The sequence below is a fragment of the Gallinula chloropus genome (genome assembly GCF_964237585.1).
Source record: "Gallinula chloropus genome assembly, chromosome: 4".
NCBI lineage: Eukaryota > Metazoa > Chordata > Aves > Gruiformes > Rallidae > Gallinula > Gallinula chloropus.
The window spans coordinates 81,263,746-81,283,307 of record NC_140088.1 but is presented as its reverse complement, the minus strand read 5'-3'; the positions used below and the strand labels follow the sequence as shown (position 1 = coordinate 81,283,307).

Below are 19,562 nucleotides of genomic sequence, written 5' to 3'. Positions count from 1 at the left end.
GGATATGATTGGCCTTCTGGGCTGCGACTGTATATTGTTGGCTCATGTCGAGCTTTTCATCCACTAGCCACCCCTAAATCCTTCTCTACAGGGTTGCTCTCTATCACATCATCTCCCAGTCTGTATTGGTGATGACTGCCCCACCCTAGGTGTAGTATTTGTTCTTCTTGAACCTCATGAGTTTCACATGGGCCGATAATGTAGGACTTGATCTTCAAACCCATCCAGTTTTGTCTAGAAAAATAAGTTTTGTTTTTGTTCCTTTGAATAGAAAGTAATTTTTGATAACTTTTTAAAAATATACCAGAACAGTGTAATCAGCACAAACTAAACTGTTGACTGCAGGATGTCAAACTTATGAACAGAGCACAGATTAAGTGGACAAGGTGTTTAACTGTGCATAATTGTATGTGTTACATATTGGATGCAATCTACCAGAGAGATATTGGTATTTAAAATATACCTTTACAATATAAAGTCTGAATTTGTTAATTTGACACTCTGTTTTAGTATTAAATTGCAAATAGCTGTGTAGCTTTCTGCTAATTTCTCTTTTCATGAAACGAAAGGTTGTATCTGCTATTAGGAGTGGTCTTGTCCTCCCCCTTCCTCACTTCTTTGTATAACATTTCTATTTATGAAGATAAAATATACTGTCATGGTTTTGCCTCAGCCAGCAGCTGAGCACCACACAGCCACTCTCTCCCTTCCTTCACCCTGGGGAAGTGGTGAAGTGAAAAATGGGGAAGTGGGGGGGGGGGAAAGAAAAGAGGAAAGACAAAGGCAAACATCATGTGTTGGGATAAGGACAACTTACTGGGACAGCAAGAGGAGGAGAAATAACAATAACAGAACTCTAGAGAAAAATATACAAAAACGGAGATACACAATGTACCACACAACTCAGCCTGTACAGCTCAGAGCCATCCCAAAGCTGGGCTGTCCCCAAACTGCACATCCTGGAGCCATGTGCACCTCCCCGATGAGCCCCCCTTTATGCTGAGTATGATGTCATTGGTATGGAATAGCTCCTTTGGTTAGTTTGGGTCACGTGTCCTGGCTGTATCCCCTCCCAGCTTCCTGGGTGCACCCCATCTTCTCATTAGAAGGGCAGCATGAAAAGCAGAAAAGTCCTTGACTCCTTGGCAACAACTAAAACATCAGTGTGGTGTCAGCACTGCTTTCATCCCAACTCCCAAACATGGCACTACACCAGCTGCTAGAAAGAAAATGAGCTCTATCCTAGTTGAACCCGACACATGTGTAAGCTGTCTGCAATTTTAAGCTTTGCATGAGAAGAGAAAATGGATGTAAATAGTGTTTCAGTTTTCACTGCTTCATAATTGTTTCACAGTTTTTTTGAGATCTGTGATTTTTAGTGTTCTGACACAAATTTCAACAAGGTGGCATTATGTATGCAAATAAGAAGTTATTAGTATGTACTCACAGTAAAAGACACTATGTTACAATGTTATGAAATATCAGTTAATTATTATTTTAGTGTCTCTTCTGCGGTGATCTGCAACATGACCTGTGGGATTTTGAAACAGAAACATCCAAAACCCCAAAACAACCAAAAAAGTTTTTCACATTATCTACCCTGATTTTTTTTTCTTGATTGCAGTGAATACTGGGGCAAGATTTGGGGTTTTTACTTAATAGACTTGAAATATTCTGATAATGCTGATATATGCAATAAAGCTTATAGTCATACATACATAATTTCAATACAGCAATTTAAAAATTCCTCCAGAAGTTTGTCAGAAAATATGGTGCTTTGTTTACATTTTAGACTTAAGTGCTGATCAGGTAAAGATAATATTAGACATATGCTAGATGTTTTACACTTTCAGGTTGTGAACAGTCAGCACAGGAGACTTTATTTAAAATAAAAAGTTGATGAATGCATCATTGATGCACGTATTTTTTTCTTCACTTGAGGAAAAATCAGTGTTGAATTTTTCACTGCTGCTTTTCTATGATGTCTTGTCTTTCCTGAGGTTTTTTCTGTTTTTAATTCCTCCTCAATGAACCTCTCATATGAGTATTAAATAGTGATAAGAAAACATTCAGCTCAGCACAACAGAATTGATATTGTGGTCCCAAACACTTGTTTTAGGTTTTCTTTTTCCTTATTGCTGTTGTGCCAGATGGATTACCCTGTTTGTATTATATTTATTCAAGTCCACAAATGGAATATCGGTATTGTAAACTTTTATTATTTGATTTGTGCCAAAGTAATATTGCAGTCTGTCACTGAACTTTTACGTTTTATTTTGACAGGAACAGACCTGTAAAGATGTTTATGTGGTGGTCAGCTGTTTTACTTCTTGGATGCATTTTGCTGGGAGCAGATGGGTGGCCAGCCAAGGAAGGATACGACTTTAGGCCCTATCAGCCCCTAGTAAGATTACGCCACAAGGTACAGATGATTCTCTAGTGTTTATAGCTCTCCTTCCATGATCAAGGGATAAATTCCACACTGGCCTCTTCTTGTTTGTGTTTATTGAAATAATGTTCAATGTATAACTTTTTCTGTAACAATGCTTCCAAAAATAGACTTGACAAGTAAACAGAATGTGTTTTGATGTGAAAGCCTAGAAAACTCTCAAAAATAGTGAGCTGAACTCTGTTCTAGTTTCACAAACTAGAGATTATGTATATCGACAGGTACTTGGAAACAGAGACAGTTGAGATTGTCTCTCAAAGCAATTCTCAGCGTCGACCTAAGGCAATGACTTGTCCCAGAACTCGCTGGGCAGTGAGTGACTGACCAGTCAAATTTTGCCCTCCTTCCACACCTTTAGCATGAATCCAGGACTTCCCAAACATTTCTCAGCTAACAAATTCTGCTCTTCCTCTGGTTGCTTGAAGAGAAACAGCTGATAAGAAACAGGGCTGTAGTATCTCCATGGGCTGTCTGAAGCTAGCATAGATCTGATCTTAGTTTCTTCTTGCCATGGTGCTCATGAGAGCAAGATCTGAGGAGCCCTAAGGCCTACAATCAGGCCAACAAAGATGATAAAAGAACTTCTTTTTTCCCCTTCTTCTGAATCCAGGCGCTACAACTCGAAAGACTGAATTATAGCCAGAAACTCTATGTGTTAGGTTCTATTAATATTTCAAGGTCTGCCTAGTTTAATTTCTCGATAATTTTTATAAAAGCTGTATGAAATGAAAACTGTTTCATCTTGGTCCTCAAAAAAAAGATACAATATCATGTGATTCTATCTCAGCATATAAGGAGGAGGAACTGGTAATAGAGTTCTGCTCAGGCAAGTAAAATCCTTGCCTATTAGCTGATTCTTGCATACTATGCATGTCAAGTACAGAAAGCTTCTAACAGATGAAAAATAAAATATTAAAATTTAAATCTCATAAAATTGTGCATCCTCTAGAGAACTTCCTTCAGTCAGTATAAAAATGCATCAGGCCCTGGTCAAGTAAATACGTGACTGTGCAAGCATGCAGGTGTTTACACTATTTTGCAAAATCTGAAAATTTGTCTCATCAGGTTTGTTAGCTGCTTCTATTTGTCATCTGTAAACAAAATAGCACAAGAAAAATAAGACCAAAAAAAAAAAACCCTTTGAAATTTAGAACATTCCTTCTTTATTTTTGAAAAGCATATTTAAATATATGAGTAAGTGCAGAACAAAGGGAAATGGCTTATAGTATAAATAGGGTTTGTATTTTTAAAAGAAGATAAAGCTTAAAGGGAAAGAAAATGGATGCTAGAAAAAAAAATCTAAGTATAAAGGAAAAAGACAAAATATATAAGAATTTATTCTGTGAAGTGAAGAAAATACGGTGGGCTTTTTCTAGGTAATATATATAGATTAAAAATGGTTTAGTATAATTCAGCATTTTTATTATGGAGATCTGTTGGCATAAAAAAAGGAATGCAAAACTTTTCTAAAATTGATTTTTAAGAACAGTTATGGCACAGATACACGTATTCAAAATGTGTACATAATATGGTAAAAGAGACTTTCTGCTTCAATCAAACACTTGATATATCAAGTGCTTAGATTAAATTATGCAAGTAGAATACTTATTACAAACAGAAGAAGATAATGAATACCAGCAGTCATGTTTGCTTTGATCAAGCAATGTGAATGCAAGTTTGAGTACAAAGATTAAAAAAAGTAATCACTCTTGCTGTGATAAAGGAAAATTTATCTGACTTGGACAGTAGTCCAACAGCAACTCCAAATCTCAGTCTGCAGGCAAAAACAATCTTGTTGTTAAGTATGTATTATCGTGAAAAAAATTACTGAGTTTGTTGTTAGAATGGTCATGCATAAAGGTTTCGTTGTTTTAAAAGGGATTATGAAGAAATTCAGCTCTTCATGCACAGAAATTGCAAGCAGGCATTTAGTCTGAATGCATGATTGTCTGAATGCATAAGGAAAAAGCTTTAAAAATAAGGAAAAGCTTTATGCACAGTGCTACATGTTGATCTTTTTTTGCTGTTTGAGACTGAAACCTGGCACAGGTTGCCCAGAGAGCTTTTGGAGTCTCCCTCCTTGGATGTACTCAAAAGCCATCTGGACGTGGTCCTGGGCAGCCTCTAGGCGACCATAGTTCAGCAAGGGGACTGGACAAGGTGACCTCCAGAGGTCCTTTTCATTGTCAACCATTCTGTGACTAGATGATTCATTAGAATACAAAATTAGTAATTACAAATAATAAAATGGTTTTGTTTTCTTTTTTGCAATCTATATTGCCAGTGTAATAGTGATGGGATTTTACTGATGAAACTTAAAAGGAATTGCAGAGATTTTTAGAAATAGTTTCAAAATAGCATTGTAGAAAACATTTTACAAAATATTTTAAAAAATATTTATACTTTAAAAATATTTACAAATTTTTATTAGAAAATATAAATATGATGATAGTGAAAAAAAGACAATATCCCTTAATCCACTGCTTTAATAGGTTGATGATAAAATGTGATGAGCTAAAGGGAGAAGTTCTTCATGTTTTAAAGACAAATCACGATTCATCACAGATTCATGCAAGGATATTTAGCCTGTAGCTTTTTACTAATTTTCAGGCCCAGGAGGTGTGTAGTTTGGTTGTTTGGTAACTTTATGTGGGGATGTGATTCAGAGCTGTGTGGTTCCTCATATCCCGGTTTGCAGGGGAGAATATGCCGTGCAGGTAGATCACAAAGAGGTTCCAACATGTCTTGCCAGTTAGGTGACTCTGCTCTTTACCTAAAGCTCCACTCTAGAGATTAGTTCTTCATACTAATCTACAGTTAAGAGTTCATGAGTTTTCAGGTTTCTCTGTATACCTATGTTGAATTTGGAAAAGGAATGTGAACAGATATTTTCCCAGTAACAGAATATTAATATAAAACCCAAAGCATTTTCTTCCTCCACTGATGTTACTATGTTCTTGGTTTACACAGTTTTTGAGAGGGCTTTTCTATTGTTTATAATATACTAAATGTGAGGACAGATACTTTAACAATTATATGGTTATATCTCATGCTACTTTAGATAATTGATTCAACTATATATTATGTTGTCTTACACCACAGTTTTATGGAACTTATGCCCTTCTTAGCATTGGAATTAACTAGGAGAATTGGTATTATTGATAGAAATTTTCAATGCTGCCATGTTTGAGAGCCTGCATCCAGGTTTTTCTTAGAGAATTGTGCTGCCTTTAAGGAAGCAATCTTTTTACTAGCAAATGAAACCACTGTTTTTCAGTGTCCAATATTACATTTTTAAAATAACAACTGTTGCAGAAAATCATAGTAAAATATGTTTCAACTATACAGATAACTGTGATAGGTTGATCCTGGCTGGAGGTCTTGTGCCCACCACAGCTGCTCTATCAGTCCCCTCCTTATGTGGACAGGGGAGAGAAAATTTAATGAAAGGCTCAAGAGTTGAGATAAGGACAGAGGGAGATCATTCAGCTCTTACTGAGATAGGCAAAACCAGACGCAACTTGGGAAAATTAGTTTAATTTATTGCCAATCAGATCAGAGTAGGGTTATGAGAAAATAAAAGCAAATCTTTAAACACCTCCTTGCCACCTCTCCCTTCCTCTCCAGTTTAATTTCACTCTTATCTCTCTTCCTCTGTCCTTCCAAACAGAAGAGGGGTTTAAGAAATGGGGGTTGTGGTCAGTTCATCACATGTTGTCTCTGCCACTGCTTCCTCCTTATGGGGAGGGAGGACTCCTCACACTCTTCCTCTACTCCTGTGTGGAGTGTCTCTCATGGGAGACAGTCTTCCACCAACTGCTCAATGGGAGTCCCTCCCACAGGCTGCAGTTCTTAAAAACTGCCCCAGTGTGGGGCCCTTCCATAGGATGCAGACCGTCAGGACCAGACTGCTCCAGCATCATCCCACACAGAGTCACAAGTCCCCCCACCAAACCTCACAGAATCACAAGTTTTGAAAAGGCCTTTAAGATCATCGAGTCCAACTGTTCCTGTCCTCTACTAAACCATATCTCTAAGTACCTTATCTACTCCTTTTTTAAACACATCCAGGGATGGTGACTCAACCACTTCCCTAGGAAGCCTGTTCCACATGCCAACAATTCTTTCCTCCAGTGTGGTCTCCTCTTTCCACAGGGCTGCAGGTCCTGCCAGGAGCTTGCTATGCTGTGGGCTCCCCATGGGTCACAGCCTTTTTAGGTGTCTCCAATCATTTTGGTGTGATGTCCTCCACAGACTGCGGGAGGAATCTGCTCCCCTGTTAACCTATGTGGGCTGCAGGGGGACAGCCTGCCTCACCATGGTCTTCACCATGGTTTGCAAGGGAATTTCTGCGTCTGTGCCTGGAGCACCTCCCCCTCCTTCTTCACTGACCTTGGTGTCTGCAAAATTATTTCTCTCACATCTCCATCCTCTCTCCACTCCCATTTTTGTAGCAGTTCTCCTCACTGTCTTAATTATATTACCCCAGAGGCACTACTACTGTGGACTTGGCCAGTGGTAGGTCGGTCTTGGAGCTGGCTGGTATTGGCTGTGTTGGGCATGGGGGAAAGCTTCTAGCAGCTTTTCACAGAAGCCACCCCTATATACCATCCCCTTACTAAAGCCGTGGAAATCCAACACAAAACCTAGCCTTGAGTCTGGACTGCAAGGTTTCCTTAGCTAATGCCAGAACAGTCTGGTGGTATGTGAAGTTGCTGTGTTTTGACAGTAACTAAAAGAAAGATCTAGTTCTGTGGATATTGCTCATTTCCCAACTTTGCTCTTTATATCATTTAAACAGGCAGCAATTTCACACATTTAGAAATGCATTATTTTGTGTTTAACTTGATCTGTAGGAATTAACAGTTTTTTCTTCAGCAGACTTTCTAATTTATCACATCCTGTATTAATGAAAGATTTCCACTTTGAACAGTTTTCTAATTTTATTATACATTAGTTGGAATTGCTCTAGTATTACAGTAGAATTTTTAATATCACATACTTATCATGAGCTGCTGACTTTCAAGTATTAGACGTTTTTCTGGAAATTTTCTAACAGAAGATCTGTAATAATTTATAGAATACAGCTCTAAGAACTTGCAGCAGATTATAATTATAACCATGTACATTAGGGCCATTATAATGGCCATGAAGATCAAATGATTGACTGCATGGTTTATATATAAATCAGTCAAACCAGGAAGAGCTGAGTTGGCTTGAACTAGGGTGGAGAAAGAATATTACAAAACACTCCTGAAAATTTCATTTCCAGTCCTCTTCTGTTGTTAAGCTGCCATGGCTTACATTTACATAGTTAGGCTGAAAAACATTAGGCTATGTCTGAACAGCATGTGCATTTCTTGTTATGCCAGTTAATCTTGGTTCTTCATTTGTGAAAACACTGGAAAAGTTTGTAAGGACTTTTCATTTGGGAGTCTCCTTGTATTGCTGCTGAAGTATTGAAAGCAATTTGCTAATACCTAGGTTCCCACCTGAAATCATTAGGAAGTATTTCTTGCATTCTAATGGATTTTCTTCTTGCAATTTGCATGGCTCTGTCAGAGAGCAATGTTTATGCAATGTCTTCAGTGAAAATGTGTATGGTCTGAGATTTCTAGGTAGAAACAGGAAGGCGGCAGCCAACGGAACGCTGACTGTTGGGTTCTGGTTCTCTGTTAGAGACTAATAAATATGGAAATAGCCTATGCATTCATATGTGTATTCCAGACCATGCCAAGTCTGTATATCAAACACATGCACACACAGCCCTCCTCTGCAAGACAAGTGATTCATATGGCTTAGCAGGGAATAATAAGAACAGCAGGAATGATATCGTTATGGGTAGGGAGTTGTTTGTTTTTAGTCTCAAAAGACAATCAGTGAAGATTGCTGATTTACTCATCATTGCCTTGATAGATTTTACTCCAGCCCAATTCTGATCTTAGAGCGTGAAGACGATTACATTTGGTATAGTCAAGGTTGTAATGCCTAGCTAAGACTAAGTGCTGGCTTGGGCAAGTGGGTGAGGGTAGGAGGAGCAACAAACCGGGGAAATCTGGGCAAAAGAGAGAGGGAGGGATTGAGGAAATTTGGAATTTATCCTATGCAGGAGCTTTAGCCATGAAAAAGCTTTTTAATCCAACTAAGCAGCTGGGTACAGGGGGTACAGCAAAGGGGCCATACTTTGTTTTCTACAATTTTAATGGGCTACTACTAATAACTGATTTTGCCATACTGTTTCCAGCCTTGTCCTTATTTTGCCTTTTTTTACCAAAGGGCTAACAAGATCTTAGTCAGATGCACAGCAGCCACTGCTGTCTGTGTGATTTCTCTAGACTAAATTTGGTTTAACTTCCTGTGAAAAACCTGCCTCTTTACCTCTTTCTCCCTCCTTTCCCACCATTGCTGTTTGCTGTTAAGTTAGGGAGTTAACTTTAATTTTCATTATTTTAGGCCTCAGGATGAGGTCATTTTAGAGGTGTTTAGTTTAGATTAGAATTAGGTCCAGTTTAAAGGTGTTTAGACAATAATGGCTGAATGAAACAAAGCAAGAGAAAAACATATAGTGCCTTCTCCAGTTTATTAAAGTCAAATGTGAAAGTAAAAACACGGAATAAAAGTTTCCGCATTTAGTTTTTTTGCCCAAATGTTATAAAACATCTTCCCTCAACTAATAGCACATCCTGTGTTATAATGAAACACCTGTAAAATACAGACAGGCTGAGAGTAGGATGATTTTATTTTCATTTAGAGTATCATAACCAAGAAAGATATGCACAGAAAATGGTACTTCAGGATTCAAAAATAGCCTGAGCTTTTCTTGTGTGGTCTGGTCTCCAAATAACCTGAGGTTTATAGTTCAAGGTGTTTATCTGGAAAGTCGTTTTGCTTGCAGGATCCGTGAAGGCATAGAGTTTGATACTCTTAAATTCCTCTGTCCTTGACAGAGAGAGACGGGGTAAAAAGCCCCAAACTACATTACAGTAAGATGCAGCAGTGAATTCTGAGGAATAAGAACAGAGTGTTTCCTGAGCTTGTCAGTGCTGCTCTCAGCTCTAAGGTAACAAGAGAATTTTCATCCATCTGAGGCTCCCTGAAGACAGTATCTAAGTCCTCAGCAAATTCCAGTATTTCATTTAAATAACAAGACTTGCTTTTTCTCCCCCTTCCCCCCCTTAATCATTTGTCTAACTATAGTCAAGAAGTCTTATAAAACATTATTTTATTTTGCGTTTCTCAGGGAGTGGGAGTTCTTTCTTCATTCTAATCTGCTTTGTCCTGTGGGCAACAGAATTCACAAGACACAGCTATATTTTTTTAACGTCTCATTACAATCATTGTATATCAGTAAGATGATACAAATGAAACTTACTTTTTATTTTTGCCATCTCTTACTACGCACTCAAAGCATTTTTTTGAAAATGTATTAGGAAAGTTGTCTGTAAAGCCTCTGTTAAATTTCTTCTATTGTCCTTCCAACCATTCATTGCGAGGGGAAAAATGGGATTTCAAAGTCTGGAATTAAGACACGTGTGAAGCTCTTTCAAGCTGCCTGCTGATGCTTCCAGTGCTATCTCATTAACAACACTTAGCTATAAACTTTTAGTAAAGTCTGTGGGGTTAGTGAGGGAGAAAAAGTGTATCTTTACTGTTGCTGTGAACCTCTTGGTGAACTTTCGTGTTCCTATTACTAAAAATCATCATTATGAAAAAGATTACTCTTGCCCAATTATTTTCAGGGATTATAAAATCTACATGTGTTATCTATACTTAACGTTGCCTGTTTAATTTCATGTGTCAGCTTGGCAACAAAGAATAAAATATAAACTAATGGTTTATGTAGGTTGTGTAATTATCTTCTATAGTGTTCAGCTTGGCCTTCTTATATTTTTCTTAGGAAGCGAATTTTCAGTTATCATCTGAATAGATGAAATAATGGGATTTGGACCTTTCTGATGTTTGGGAGTTGATGGAGACAGAATCTATATCAGCTATCATTTCAGGTTCTTGAGTATGATTTTCATACTCTATTACAATGGCAAATCATAATCATAAATCACAATCACAGTAATATAAAAAAACCAGAGCTGTTTGTTTTATATGTTACTTGGGATGCTTTAGTCCTGCTCAAATTTGTGCCTTTTGAATTTCTAAGATCATGAAAGAAGATGAATACCTGTAGTCCATGTTGCTACATAAAAGCTCTTCTCCACACTGTCCTTGCTGTCTCTTATTCTTCAGATCCACAAGACTACTCTTTAGATAATTCAGTATATTTTTTTGTATCAGTCAAATGTTTTATTTTATCATTTTCCACTGCTGCTTTTCTCAGTCACTTTTTCAAAGGATTTAATACCTAGTTTCATTAACTAGAAGATGCAGACTTCTATTATCTTTGTTAACCATTGCTATCTCTTCAGGCAGAGAAGGACCTGGGGGTGTTGGTTGACTTCAGGCTGAATACGAGCCAGCAGTGGGTCCAGGCGGCCAAAAAGCCAATAGCATCTTGGCTTGTATCAAAAACAGTGTGGCCAGTAGGACTAGGGAAGAAATTGTGCCCCTGTACTTGGCCATGGTGAGGCCACACCTTGAGTGTCGTGTCCAGTTCGGGGCTCCTCACCATAAGAAGGACATTGAGGTCCTGGAGTGAGTCCAGAGAAGGGCAACCAGGCTGGTGAAGTGGCTGGAGGGCAAATCATACAAGGAACGGCTGAGGGAGCTGGGGGTGTTTAGCTTGGAGAAGAGGAGGCTGAGGGGAGACCTTATCACCACTTACAACTACCTGAAAGGAGGTTGTAGAGAGGTGGGTGATGGGCTCTTCAGCCAGGTGACAGGAGATAGAACAAGGGGAAATGGCATGAAGCTGTGCCAGGGCAGGGTCAGATTAGATATTAGGAAGAAGCTCTTCACTGAAAGAGTTGTTGGGGCCTGGAACAGGCTGCTCAGGGAGGGGTTTGAGTCACCTTCCCTGGTAGATGAGGTACTTAGGGATATGGTTTAGCTTAGGATGGGAATGGTTGGACTTGATGATCTTCAAAGGTCTTTTCCAACCTTGTGATTCTGTGACCTTTGTTCGTTAAATGAAAAGCATATCTTGTGGCACATGCAATGATTGTAATGTAATAAAATGTGAAAATCAATATACAATATTATTAAATTACAAACACAATGTATAATAGCTTTATTGGTGTGTAGACAATCTGGGATGTACCCCAACTTCCTTTGGTTTTTTTTTAACTAAATAATGGTCCACTTAGTTTATGGTTCCTTTTCCCCTTTTTGAGTCTAATTAGTTATTTAAATTCTATTTTTAAATAAAAAGAATTATGTACTTTGTTTTAAATATCAGTGCACTGTGCATCTATATATTCACAACTGAGTAAATGCAGCATTGACATAGCAATAAAGATTTCTAAGAAAGCTGTTAATGCCATCATGTTTAAGTATAAATTTAAAGGACGATATTTATGTACAATTAGACTTGTAAATTGGCTCAAGTTAGATTGGCTAAATGTCTCTCTTCAATATCTATATTTTAAAACATACTTTTAATCCTATACTTTGTGTGGTAAAAAAATCAAATTGAGACACCCCCCCCACACTTATTAAGACTAGGAAAATAGCTCACTAGTTTTAATACTTTCATCTTCATTGGTTAATTTGTTCCAATTACTTCTTTCAGTCGTAATTTTGAACTATTACTGAGAATATGATATGTATTTGGAACACAAAATCTGGCATTTTTTGTATAAGACCATATTTGATTGTTACTATACCTTTTTTTTTTTTTTGCTTTTATGGTGTTAACTGTCCTGCTTTCATGTTCCCAAGATGTCAGGTTAAACAAACCCATCTGCACTTCATGTAAACCATGGCTTTTGTTTTCTTGCCATGAAAGTATTTACTATCACAATACATAAGCTATTTCTTTAGAGTTCATTTTCCTGATCAGTTTAAACTTTTCAGTTTTGCAAAGTAGCCATAGAAGGAAACAGATCTGTGTTTATATGTATTAGGTTTAGGTAGGTTTGATTTAAGCTTTCTTCAGCAGCCTTGCTGAATAAAATACAAAATCGAGAGTTTTGTATCTGGAAAACTTATAACAACTTCTTGATTCTTTATAAACTGAAATATCAGTAAGCAAATCTCAGACTTCTTTCATCTTATCTTGTGGACCTTTGTTACTGTAGTAGCCTGTGCTCACCTTTAAAATGTGTCCGGTCCTGGGTTGAGTGACTCTGCATAGATTACAGGAGCTTTCACAGCATCTTATGTTTAACTCTTCCTCTTTTATAGTTGCTGATGTGATCATAAAAGTAGTCCAGCTCAGGGTATTCTATTCGACTTGATCGTACCAGACAAGAACACCACATCCATCAGTATGCTCAAATCCTTTCAACCAAAAGTGAAGGAATTGTCACATCTTTCAGTTTCAGATTTGTTTTCCATAAATAAATAAATAATAAGAAAACAACAGGAGCAATAATCAATAAAACCCCAACAATCCAAAACAACCTGCAGAGTAAAAAGCCAACCCCTAAACACTGTTTTTGTTGGTCTTTCAAATAATGGGGCTGAACATTAAGATACCACTGAAAATATTAAAGATGTTGGTAGCTCTGCTCAGGCCTGACACACAAAGGAAATGGTGAGTCTAATGATAGCTTAAGTAAAAGATGTCTTATGTCTGTTTTGATTGCTATGCCTTGATACAACTGTGCTTAAAATGATTTTAAGAACATGGAATGTTGAAGTCTAAAGCACAGAAATTAAAACAAAGATTTCCCAAAATAGTTTTTTTCTAAAGTTACTATTTGACTTTCTTGAAAGTGATTCAGATGAGCAAGAGGTTGTTTCATGTACATGTCTTTTTAGATTTTCTGCATTTTAAAATTTTCATTTAATGTAGCTTGTTAATTATGCTACATTTATGCTGTTCATATAAATGATCGTTACACACAAACAGTGCAACAGTACATCTATGTAAGTTAAGAGCAATAAATATTTATTTAACCATGGCACGATATTAATAACATCTGCTTAATATTAATTCTATCACACAACTTCTTGTAATTCAATTCTGCTACTCAATGAATTCTAAAATATATTAATTTGAAATAAGAAATGGTATTAATAGTTATTATTTTTACCGATGGATAATACTCCAATATAAAAACAAATAATAGAGAATTAATATTGCATTGTAATAGAATTTATTCAACTTTGATGGTATAACATTTTGGTGTTGCATCATTTGATGTAACAATTCTACTGGATAAAAATATGTTAAAATTAAAATTAACTAGTATATTATCATAAACTGATCCTAAAAAATTGTGAAAGACCAATTATATTGCAAATGTTTACTTTAAAGGATTTTTTTTGAAAGGTCTGAGAAACCATTGTATTATCCAGTCTGAATTTCCATGTAAAGGTCTCCCATTTATTTTTGTATTTCTTCACTTCTTCTGTTAATGGGGCATGAGCAAAGCCTGACTTTAATAAAAAAATAAAAATTACTGAGTCTTCAAATAATTTCTATACCTTAATATTTTCAAATAGTCACCCTTGCTGGTTTGTTATTAAAAATTAGTGAAGTACATATTTTATCATTTGGATGCATCTGTCTCCACCTTCCCATGACTGCTTCCTGATAATCTACTCCTTCATAGACAGAATACAATGAAAGTCTTTGGTTTGGTATTTGTTTACTTCCTTCACTAATAATATTAAGAATACATCTGTGCAGACTTGACAAGTCTGCTTTTTTTAGATTAACTGTATGATATAATTGAGAAACTAAAGAAGAATCTAGTAGCCAATGTGGCTATTACCAGGAGCAATCAGATAAATTCAAGCATGGAACAATATGAAAGTTTGGCAGTTTTCCAAGAGCAAATCTTTCAGAGAGTACAGCTGTATTTAAAAATTCAGTAAAATGTAGATGCTTCAAAGAATAAGAAACAGACAGAAATTTGTACTGATACCCGGAAATGTTTGCAAGACATTGTTCATATTTCATTACTAAAAACTAGTCCTATTTTAGCTGTGTTTATTAGTATCAGCTGGGGGCAGGGAAGAAAAATTTGCACTCTTTTATTATATGTAAAAAAGGACCTGTGCTTAAAAAATTCATTGTTATCAATTAGATTAGAATTTAAGATGTTCACTAAATTTTTATTTCAGCAGTCTGCATGCTTTTCTTTAAAAAAAAAACCTACTTGCTTCTGGCACGAACTCCAAGAAAAAGTAACTGAAAGCTTTGCAATACGCTGTCTACTTCACAGTAGGAAGACTGTAACCAGTTGTTGGCATATCTGTAGGGTATATATCTTTATTTGATGATTAATTTTGAAATTCAGAAATCAAATAATGAGATAATGTTGAATCTTCTAAGACTTAATAGAAAAAAAACAAACTCCTCATCTTACTTTTTAGATTCCTAAATGTCACACAGGGGGTAGTACAGCATTACCTTTCATCAAGTTTTTGGTTAAAATGAATATATTCCTCAAATACCCAGTTGATGACTTTACAAAAGGGCAGGTGCAACTGATTAACATTCATACCATGAGCTTCCCTTTTCCTAACGCTACCTTATCTGCCTTTTTAAGATGAATGGGTAGAAACAAAACCATATTCCTTGAAATTTCTCAAGCATATTGGGTTTAATCAATGCCAGTAGACATACTACAATTTTACCTATAATTTTGTCCTATCACAGACTTAATAGTACTTGCATTCCTGGATTGTAAGAAAGTAATTGATATTGATGCTCTCGTGATACTCTCTAATTATTATTCTTCCTGCAGATTTTCTTTTATATAGGAAAAAATTTGCAGAGGAAAGATAAGATCTGAATGAGCCACAGACAGGCTGAATAATAAAATGCAGCACACATTATGTGGTTTTTAGAAAATTACACTTTAGAAAATTACACTTAAAAACCATTTCTGAATTTAAAAAAAAAGGGTTTTAGGCAAATTACTCCCATTAATGTCAATGAGAACTGTGCAGCTAAAATCCATCTGTACTATTTTGGTGGGGGTGTGTGTGAATAACACTATATTGTCAGGAAATAGAATACTTTTCAGTAATTGTGAGGGAGTTTTTAGTTGTTCACATGGGGGGAAGATAATAGAATATCCATTAAGTATTGTCCCTTTAGAATTTCCAGTGACAAATCAATATGCTAAAATATTACCTCTTGGACATCTCTCTCTCCCTTCATTGTATACTCAAATCTCGAGTGTCCTTAGATAATTTCAGAATAAATATATAAACAGTATGATTAGTTTATGAGTTATATGAGAAGTGTATTCATCTCCAGAACCTTATCAATGATCCTGTGTTATGTCATGTATTTCTTGGTAGGCCGGAAGAAAGTATGTCTTGTCTTGTCTATACATGGGAAACTCATTCTATGCAGAATGTCTGAGCATTTAAACTTTAATGTCGAACAAGTAATTTACTTTTGTATAGCATATACATTTATGTAGCACTCATAGTTCCTTCAACTTTAGCTAGATAGCTGGAAGCTGGTTTAGTGGTAGGTTTCAATGAGTAAGTATATACCTCTTCCACTTATTCATCCATAGATTAGGTGTTTAAATGATTAAATCATTATAAAAAAAGCAACACTGCCCAGACATATAAAATTAGTAGAATATTTTCCTATCACATGCTATGAAAATGCTTATAAATTTAACTTGTACTTTGTCTTTCATTAAAAAATTAAGTATAAATTTATCATATTAAGAACTAAAAACTACAGTAATGTTGTATTTCTGTAGGAGTGAGTTGCCTACAAAAATTACCCAGAGTAAGATTCTATGCATATTCCCTCAAGTCTTTTCAACTCAGAACTGCAGCAAATAATTTTGGTACAATTGTCCTAATGAGAGCAGTGTAAATACAGAATTGTGATCCTTAAAGTCAGTGTGAAGATTTGTATTTGAGGGTTTTTTTTTTTCCTTCAATTTGGAATGGCACAAAATTTGGAAAACAGTCTCTTCTCTGCTTTGGTACATATGGAGGAAAGAATGTATTTTCTGTTTTATTTATGGACCTACTGTTTTATTAGGCCGATAGAATCTTTAAGATTGCTCTTGGACAAGATCTTGCATCAGAAATTAAAGGACAATAGAAAACTTAAATATCCTACTAAAAAAGCAATGATTTAGGGAAATGAGAATCCTTAAATTTAAAGAGAAGATAAAAGTCGAAACTCCTACTCAGCTTCTTTTCAATTGCAGTAGTAATCAGGGCAGAGAGGCCTAACTCCAGGGTATTTGTTTCCCATGGGGTTGATCTACAGCCTGCTGCACACAGGTCGTTATGCACTAGGCAGTTTTAGGAAAAGTGTCTGTATGGTTCATGGACAATTCAACAAGAAGAACTGATGCTTTGAAAAGCGTATTCATCTTCCTGATTCTGCCTGTTTTGGAAAAGAAGTATTATTTTGTAGAATGTTACCTGGGATTCCAGAAACTAAACTTGGGTTATGGTTGGACTTGGTGATCTTAAAGGTCTTTTCCAACCTTGTGATTCTGTGACTCTATGATTCTGTGACATGTATCTTTTGTATACAGTATGACTGTGACATTAGTATGAAGATACTTCAACTCAGTTGCTACTGAAGAATGTAGAGTTAGAATGTAACTCTAGGCCAGAGCAATTTTTTCATCTTGAGGATAAAGGCCTTGTCTGCTCAGCTTTTCATGGTCCAAGGCTGCCTTTATGTCTAGTACATGACCTACTAACACATCTAGGTATTTTGCTTGGTACATACCCAGATAGAAAAACTGTGGATTGGAATTGCTGTAGAATTTCTATGAACGGAATCTGGACAGAAGAAAGTGCGTGCTGCTTTGAAGCCTGGTCTGGAGACACCTTTCCTTAAAAGCATATAGGCAGAGACAAGATGATGTGGAACTTTTGTATGTTTCTTCTCTGCTTCCTCTTAAGGTTTTGATTTGCTGCGTGTAAGAAGGAACAACTGCTGCTTAGTCGCCTTTCTGGGTCTGCCATGATTATTCATATTCCTCAGGGATCTAAATCTGCAAACAATGAAACAAATCAGCAAATTTGAGTTTCTCCCACCTCTGTGGTTGGGTTTTTTTTGCAGTTGTTCTGTTTTGAATGAAACAAATATTTCAGTCTTGTATCTACGATTCCCAAATACTGTTGGATCCCTTTCATAAGGCTGCATGAATTCAAGACTTTATCCAATTTTCCCCAGAGGTTTCTAAGGCTTACTCTAAGATATTCGGTAATACCTAATCTTGGGAACATCATTAATTCTGAAAGCTTCAACAGCCTTATATTTTTATTTATTTCTGTTGCAACAGTTTACTCCTCAACTTTTTTCCTTCACACAATCTTACATCCATGTGATGTGTTAATTGTTACAGGAACAAACTACGGCATATTATTTTCCCTGAATTTGCTGACATAAATGGTGGCAATTTCTAACATGATTGAGCTATGTTTGCAGAATACTAGTGCAAGAATCATGTTGCAAACATTAAATTACAAAGCTCTCTGCCATAAATAGTGTTCTGACAAGAGCAACAGGAAAATGAATCACTTTTTGCTCATTCTTTCTTCCTTACTGTAATATGCAAGGCCTTTCTGGCTGCTACTACAGAATAGCTTTACAAATGAAAATGTTGCTGCTTCTGCCTTGCCTGTGTTTTTAGCATAAATTGCAATTGTACTGAAGTTGCTGAGAGTCTGATGAAGTGTGATTCTGTGAAAAGTTTTTGAAATACAAGTGTTCAGCATAATGTCATTGATCAAACTGGTTCTGAGAATAATTTACCAACTTGTCTTTGGTCCTGTGTGCATTTGCTCTCTATGGCTGTGACCATGTTCTTTCATCCATGAATAAAAATTTTCTGTACACATATATTTCAGTTTTCTTATAATATAAGCTAATATGTTGTTGTTCAACTACCATAGCATGTGTATGTTTTAACATAGTAGAAATAAATTATCTTGGTACCTCTCTCAATGATATGTTTTAACAATTATTATTTTAATAATTTTTTGAAGTAACTATATAGTAATAAAGTACCCCCACTACAGAATGAACATTAAAGGTAGTGAAGACAAAACTGATTTTATGCATTTTAATTACATTTTATGATATGACTAATGATAAATTTTCATTATGAGATGTTAATCAAGCAAATATATTTGCACTCTCTCTTTCATCAGTTTCTGTAATTAGTGGTTTATGTTTATTAAATTATTTTAATTTTTGTCACATATCAAGGAAAATCTACCATATGTTTTAGACTAATTATCACTGTGTTTATTTAAAGAATTCCATTAATTCAGTAGCTACTTTTTAAATACAGCCATCATGGAAAAGACTTTGCCTGAGTTTTGCAGGAAAGAAATAAGGCCCATCATCTTTATCACTATCTCGCTCTGGCAGCCCTTCAGATCTTCAGCAGGTGATTCAGGCGAGAAATGAGTGAAGTTTGAGATACAATAGAAGCATGTAGTTTGTCTTGTAAAAACACAGAATTAAGTGGGAGTGAATGTGCTTCTGTGAACAACATCCAGTGTTTATAAAAACCAACTCTTTCAAAAAGGGAAAACCAAGGCACATGGCGCATTTGCATTGTTTGCATATTTAAACAGGGCTAAGAAATTAGCTTTATTATTTCTAAAATGGCTAGTGGAATTTGTTAGTCCTAGAAGATTATCTGTCTATATAGATTCAGCTTTTTTTTACAAATAGCTGTGTACTTTCATCAGTGGAATCATTGTACATTAAGAGTCCCTTTGTCCATCCTGTTCCACACCTCTTATTGCTACTAAAAAGACTTTTTTCCAAAAAAAAAAAAAAAAAAAAGATGCTACACCATCATTATTTAGAAACTGTCGGTCATAGAAAATTGAGCAATGATGTTATCAATATATTAGATGTTTTAAAAGATATTGATACTATTTGTAAAAGCACAAGAGAAGGTGCTTTTTACCTTCCAAGAACATTTCTGTGTATATTTAAATTAGTTTAGCTTAGTTTGATATATATTGCAAATAGTTTATAACTTATGATTTGCCAGAGTAGCAATTTGTGTGGCCAGTCATCCATGAT

The 19,562-nt window shown here is 35.9% G+C and overlaps 1 protein-coding gene across 1 annotated transcript in view; it reads left to right on the top strand.

Moving 5' to 3' along the window:
- Positions 1-2,299: 2,299 nt before the first annotated feature.
- Positions 2,300-19,562, top strand: part of FSTL5 (follistatin like 5) — a gene marked incomplete at both ends in the record, with an annotated part of 247,105 nt that continues 229,842 nt past the window's right edge. Inside the window, one exon of the mRNA XM_084263325.1 lies at positions 2,300-2,422. Within this exon, the coding sequence (XP_084119451.1) occupies positions 2,300-2,422 (123 nt within the window). The remainder of the gene's footprint in view (positions 2,423-19,562) is intronic.